We start from the raw sequence: 7,250 nt of genomic DNA, 5'->3' as shown, positions 1-7,250 counted from the left end.
CCGGGTTTCGTTTAAAAAAAATTTACATCTAAACTAAAAAGGTAAAAATTAAAGTATTTTTTTAATTTACCGAAAATTTCGGTAAAATTGATAGGTACGCGAACTCCTGTATGGAAATCAAAGTTTTGCATTGCAATGAATTATACAGGAAAGGCTTTTTAAAAAACTTCTCAAGAATCGCCAGAATATCAAAATTTTCGACAACTAACCTACATGTAACTGACATAATCTAAAGGGTCTGAAAATTTGAGGGTAAGGTACTAGTGGTAAGTTACAACTTCTGTGAAAAAAGGTGATGGTACCATCTCTAGTTTCCGAGTCGATATACATGTACATGTAACTCTGCAATTTTAGGCCTACCTTATACTATGTGAATAAACATCGGGTTCGGGGACATCGAAGTCCCCTGTCCCGGGGTCTGAAATTTTGAGGGTAGGATACTAGTGGTCAGTTACCAATTCTACGAAAAATTGGTGATCATGCCATGTCTAGTTTCCGAGATATAAGCCTTGCAGTAATACTACATGAATAAACATCGGGTTCGTGAACATCCAATTTCCGACTTGGCGGCGGCGGGAACCAGACTGTAAACAAACATGGCGAGTACTAGTAGTGAAAAAGAATACAATTTGTCATCGGATAGTGATGGCACTGATACATGTTCTTCATCATCATTTCAACAGAGTAAATATAGCAAAACATTTCCGTGCAGAGCTTCCCATTGGAGATTAGAACATCTCTTGGAACTGTCCGTTTTCTATGATGAAAAGGCCACTGATCTTGGAAAATTCATGTCCGATCTGAAAACTCTCAAATCTGTTGCACGTGGGGGCCTATCAGAAGTGCCAAGTATCAGTCACACCATTATGCAGTACACAAAGGAGTTATGGAATTTTTCGTACGATTATTACAAGGAAACAGGTGAAGGGACGTGGGAAGCTAGAGATCAGATAGAAAGAGCAACAGAGGCCTTTGAAGAGAAAGAAAATGATATGGAGGAGCAGATGAAATCGTTTGGAGGCAATTGGAAAAGGTATGTAAAATCACATTCATATCTCTTCGTCTGGAAAGAAATAGTAAAAAACATCTACAAGTCTTTTAAAACATGCATTATCTGTGGTCTCCGGTTACTCCACAGGCACCTGAATTTTTATTAGTAAGTCGCTAAATAAGCCAAATATCGAAAAATTATAACCCCTCAATATATAAAAAAACACCATGTGTATTTATATATAGAGGGGGTAGAATATTTCATATTTGGTTATTTAGCGACTTATTGATAAAAATTAGGTGCCTGTGGTTACTCGTCAATTTTATATTATATTAAAAGCTACCGGTAATACTTTTGTGGAAACTTAACATTTTATTATATTAAAAGCTAATACTTCTGTGGAAACATCTGGTTTTAATGTAGATTCTAAATTGTTTAAATCTTTACACCAGGGGTAGGTGGGACCACAATGGGGAATCCAAATTTTACTTTGAACATGTTGAAATATGTTGAAAATCTTCTTCTCAAGAACCACTTAATCAGAAAGCTGAAACCTTTAAGAAGCCTCCTGGGTAGTTATGAGTCAAAATTATTCAAGTCATCACTACTAGGTTTAAAATGGGGCCATAATAGTGTAACAAGGGGGGAAATCAGGTGAAGAACAGAAGGATGAAAGCTACTCAGGTGAGTGTTGTGGCCCATTGGCCTCTTGTTGTCCTTTACCCATGTCTGCAAGGGAGGGGACATAGTGAGTAGGACATTTGAAAATGATGTGCGAGTTGAGTTAGTGTTGATTGTAAAATGTTGCATTTTCTATTGCAGATTATTTTTTGGATGGAAGATCAATCTCTTTGAGTTTTGGAGACACTTTTCCATGCTTCTTCAGAGACTGGGTCAAGCAACACCAACAGAGGGAAGATTTAAACATCTTTTCATGGCTTTCTCAAGAATATTTTTTCTTTCGCCAGAGTAAGAATATAATTTATTAGTGCAAAATGAAATTATAGTGCATACTTTTGAAATTTAAAGATATAACAAAGAGTTTCTGTTAACTTTTCACATTTCAACTTCTTCTTTAGAAGTTCCAGGTCAATTTCAACCAAACTTGTCACAAAGCATCCTTAAGTAAAAGGAATTCACTTTATTTAAATGAAAGACCAAATACTCTTTGAAAGGGATAATACGAGGGTCATTCAAAAAATACGTAGACAATGTTCCTATCATCACATTATTTTTACAAAACTTAATATCAGTGCATTTTTATATTTAGAAAGGTATATTTTATAGATTTCTGAAGTTTCATTTTGTTTGATTAAATGGAACTTATGTTAGCCAATTTTGTAAGCAACATGTTTTGTCACCATGCATGGAGCACGCGGTCATAACATTGTAACGTCAAAAACAACGTTAAAGAAAATTTCTCAAACGCCCCGTGCCTTTTTATTTTACACACGGTTTGTATCATATTCTTCATTTATTAAAATGTATCCACAACACTTGACACCTAGTATGCTAACAATAATTCGAGTATACCTTAAATAAGATTGTCAATGTTTTCAAATCCTTTACCATGTAACTCTGCTCTTACAGTTTCCGCAACAATGAAGCACACATCACGTTTCATGACGTTACTAAGTCTTTTGACAAGATTTTGAACTATAATCTGTTTCTTTGCAGAATGCCCAGCACCCAATTTAAAGTCTTTACCCCTAAAAAATTGTCTGTTCCATTATAAAAAAAATACATGGCTCATTTTATGTATTTTCCTGGTTTCTCCAGCATTTTCGGAGTTTGTTTTAAAAGTTTTCCAAATGCAAAACAAAATTATATTGCTACTCGCTGCTCCGTGATGTCCTTTTTTGCTTTTTTAATCAAGACTATCTGTCTATAGAAATTGATATCTTTTAAACAAAGCAATGTATTACATTAACTTTTAGCTTTTGGAGAAATGAAACAATACTAAATTTAAGTATCTAAATTTTATTTCATTTAAGGACAATTTTAAAGAGATATGGCTATAGATATGAAAAGTGATAAATCAGTCAATAACTCAATTTTGACCCTGCTCCGTGACCCCGTTTTTGCTGTCTTAAATCTTCGATAATTTTGACAAAAATCGAGATATATTCCAATTTCTTTGCTCAAAATATTTGAATCTGTTGTTAAAATATATGTACCAAATTTGGTTTAAATATGACGTTAAATAAAAAAGTTATGACAAAAGTCTACGAACTTTTTGAATGACCCTAGTACTGTAGTACATGTATCAAGAATTAATTGGTTTCTTTTAAAATCTAAAGAACCACTGGACCAAAATAAGTTGTAACAATAATTAAACCTTCTTTAGACTTTACTTATTTAATGATGATACATATTTGTTCAAATTAAAAAAAAATAAAAACACTTGGCAAAAAAGCTGATAAACTAATGTGTAATCATCCTTAAGTTATGAGGATTCTAACTTGTTCAAATCATGACCTCCAGGGGTAGGACGTGGTCACAATAGGGAATCCAAATTTTGAAATATGAAATATCTATATATATGTAGAAAAATTCTTTTAAAATCTTCTTCTCAAGAGTCACATGACCAGAAAAGCTTTATCTTTTGTAGGAGCATTCCTGGGTAGTGTAGATGCTAAGATGCTAAAAAAAAAATCAAATTATGACCCCCCCGGGGGTAGGGGGTAGCCACAATAGGTATTACAAGGGGGGAGAGGGGGGGGGGTCTGATTAAGAACAAAGGTGCTCAGGTGAGCAATGTGGCTCATGTGCCTCTTGTTTGCCATTTTTCCTAGCCACAGAGCTCAGGTGAGTGATGTTGTGTGTTGTTATTGTGGCATTTGATTTGCTTAATGATAACATTTCTCAATGTGAGCATTATAATCTTTGAGTCATAATCCTATATTCATTATACTTTCTAAACTTTTGTTCAAATCAGTAAAAATAAAACTTCAGATAGATTAATTATTTTATAGACCAGGGCAGGCTTTTATTGAACACATGGTCATCAAGGATGTTGTTGTGCGTGGTACACCAGCTGTTCGGTTCAATACTTTTCAAGACAAGTATTTAAAGGTGTTCATCGTCACTGAGGTCAGTAATGAATATATATTTTTTTTCTCATAATATTAGGTTCCCTGAGTAAACAACTTATCAGCTTCTACTTTGAATAATTTTGGCAAATAATGTCTATGGGTGTAGGGAGACAAAAATTGTGAATTTTGTGGTCAACCCCCCCCCCCCCCACACACACACCCACCCCCACCCCCACCCCATCCTATTTCTGTTAACATGATTGTGAAAAGCATTGAGCCCTATATCAAAATTGTGAATTTAAGGGGTTCTGATGTACAAATTTTGGAACCACTGGTTGCCAGATTATTCAAGTGTTACTGTGCTTTGAATTTGCCATTTTTTTAAAAAAATTGATTTTTATTTCTGTATTTGTATTTATTTATCTCATCCATTTTTTACAATACTCGTAACTCAACCGTAATTGTTACATGGCAGATTTATGGTTGTAGTTTAGATGCAATCACTAAAATTAAAAAAAAAAGATCTTTTGAACAGATGTTCTTTGCCAGTAAATCATTTCGATTTCAAACATGGGTCTTTTTTACTTATTCAAGGTCACATTTACAAAATTGGGATTAAGACTTTAAAAAAATTGCAAGAAGAATATAAATTGCTCCTAATTGTTTGCCTCTACTGTCTTCATTAAACAAGTCATGGAGAATTCTGCATTATCATTGTTATTATGATTTTTTTTTATTTTTTAGGTTAAAATGTATGATGCCTTAAAAGGAAACTTTAACTCTGAGACTTTCACATTTAGAAATGTTGGGGAGGAAGTTCTAGGTCAGCATGGAATTGAACTCCTGATGGAGAGAAAGGGCTCCTTTTTCTTCACCTATGTTGTCGGGATTCTTTGTATTGGAACACTAGTAAGTGTATCATTTTATATTTTTGGTGACCTACTGTTATCTTTTTTCATCTGTCGCCATGCATCGATCAGTCATTGTCTGTTAACATTTGAACATGTTCAACTTCTTCTCTGAAACCACTCAATTAATTTCAACCAATTTTACTGTAATTATAGCATATAAAAGTGAAGGGGATCAAAAATTGTATTTCATGGTTCTTATTTCCTGGGGCTGAGGGGTGGGGCCAAAACTATGAAAATTAATGCAGTTCTAAAAATCTTACTCCTAGACATCAAGCAGTCAACCTTTTGGAATGTACGTAATAAGCATTGAGTCCTATACCATATTATTGTGAAATTCATGGCCCCAGGGACAGGGGTTCTAGTGCCAGGGTGGGACTTTATAGAATATAGTGATAGTGCATTAATTCTTTGAAAATCTTTTCTGCTCCTGGGCTTTAAACAAAATAACTACATACATAATTATGATGAGCGAGGGTTTTTCTTCAAGAATTGTGAATTTCATGGCGCCTGGGTCGGGGTTCAGGTGATAGGGCAGGGCTCTTTTGATCATAAAGCAAAATTGCATTAATTCTTTGTGAATTTTCTCTGCGTCTGGGTATGAAACAAACTAAAAACTTACATAATAATTATACATACTTATGATGAGCAAGGGTCCCTTCCAAAATTGTAAATTTCAAGGCCCTAGTTCAGGGGTACCTTAGAGGGGATGGGGAAGGCCGTGCTCTAATGATTATATACTGAACATGAATTAATGCTTTATATCTGCTCCTTGGTATTTAACAAACATTTATGATGAGCGAGGGTGCCTTTTCCAAAATTGAATGTGTTGCTCCAGGTTCAGGGGTTCCTCTGGTGGGGACACTGCTGACTTTTACTGATTATAACTGGTTACTTGAAATGCATTCATTTGTTTCCCTTCTCTTCCTGTGATAATTAAGTAATCAAACTAAGTTTTTAAGTGTACATAAATGGGTGCACTGATGCTTCTTCAAAATTGTGAAGCCCCGTGGGGATCCGGGTTAAATAGGTCTCATACCCCCTTGCTTGTCGTAAAAGGCGACTAAATGGGGCGGTCCTTCGGATGAGACCATATAAACCGAGGCCCCTTGTCACAGCAGGTGTGAGTTCAAATAAGAGCTACATCTAATTTCCATATTTGGGGTGTGATTTAACAATAGTATCTGCGTATTTCCGATCGAGGATTTCCCGACACTTTGGCAAGTTTGGGAGGGTGCGCAATTACAAAGGATTTTAACCTGCGACTTAATGGTAAAATCTGAATTCACCAAAATTTATCCACCTGTCCAAAATTAATTATATATCTTAACAACATAAAATCGCAATTTTTCCGCAAAAAAACCGCCTATACGGTATAAGGGTGAAGGGGAAAAAATTTTTAATTTCATGGTCCCTGTTTCCTTGGGCCTAAGGGATGGGGCCAAAACTACTAAAATTAATGCAATTTTGAAAAATCTTTTTTATTCCTAGACGTCAAGCAGTGACCTTTGGAATGTATGCAAAAAGCATTAAGTCCTATCATATTATTGTGAAATTCATGGCCCCGGGACGGGATGGGACTTGATAGATTATTAGTGATAGTGCATTAATTCTTTAAAAGTCTTCTCTGCTCCTTGGCTTTAAACAAAATAACTTCATACATAATTATGATGAGTGAGGGTTCTTCTTCAAGAATTTTGAATTTCATGGTGCCAGGGTCAGGGGTTCAGGTGATAGGGCAGGGCTCTATTGATTATAAAGTAAAAATGCATTAATTCTTTGTGAATTTTCTCTGCTTCTGGGTGTGAAAACTAAAAACGTACACAATAAGTATACATAGTATGATGAGCAAGGGTCCTTCTTCCAAAATTGTAAATTTCAAGGCCCCTAGTTGGGGTACCGAGGGGATGGCTGGGTCTAATGATTATATACTGATTATATACTGAACATGAATTAATGCTATGAAATCTGCTCCGTGGTAGTAATCAAACATTTATGATGATAGAGAGTGCCTTTTCCAAAATTGTAAAATGTTTTTCAGGGTCAGGGGTTCCTTGGGTGGGCACTATGTCTTATGATTATAACTGATTAGTTGAAATGCATTTATTTGTTTCCCTTCTCTTCCTGCGATAAGTAAGTAACCAAAATAAGTTTTAAGTGTACATAAATGGGTGCATTGGTATTCTTTAAAAAACCCCCTTCCTTTGCTAAAGGCTAATGCGGGAAAGCAATGGCCTTCCCTTTTTAGTTCCCTTATTTTTTTTTAAAAAAGATTTTTTCTTTTTAAATTTTTTTTAAAAAAAAAAAATTTGTAAA

The 7,250-nt window shown here is 35.0% G+C and overlaps 1 protein-coding gene across 1 annotated transcript; it reads left to right on the top strand.

The window, feature by feature from the left end:
• Positions 1-596: 596 nt before the first annotated feature.
• On the top strand, positions 597-4,935 carry LOC134246185 (uncharacterized; the record flags this gene model as incomplete). The annotated part of the gene is made up of 4 exons (XM_062728511.1): positions 597-1,033; positions 1,814-1,960; positions 3,967-4,084; positions 4,771-4,935. Coding segments are annotated over exons 1-4 (867 nt in total), but the record flags the coding sequence as incomplete, so codon positions are not given.
• Between the last annotated feature and the right edge of the window lie 2,315 nt (positions 4,936-7,250).

This window comes from Saccostrea cucullata, unplaced genomic scaffold (assembly GCF_032062105.1).
Source record: "Saccostrea cucullata isolate Sc308-1 unplaced genomic scaffold, CSIRO_AGI_Scuc_v1 ctg22122, whole genome shotgun sequence".
Taxonomy (NCBI): Eukaryota; Metazoa; Mollusca; class Bivalvia; order Ostreida; family Ostreidae; genus Saccostrea; species Saccostrea cuccullata.
The sequence above is the reverse complement of the archived record's forward strand: the minus strand, read 5'-3'. Positions and strand labels throughout refer to the sequence as shown.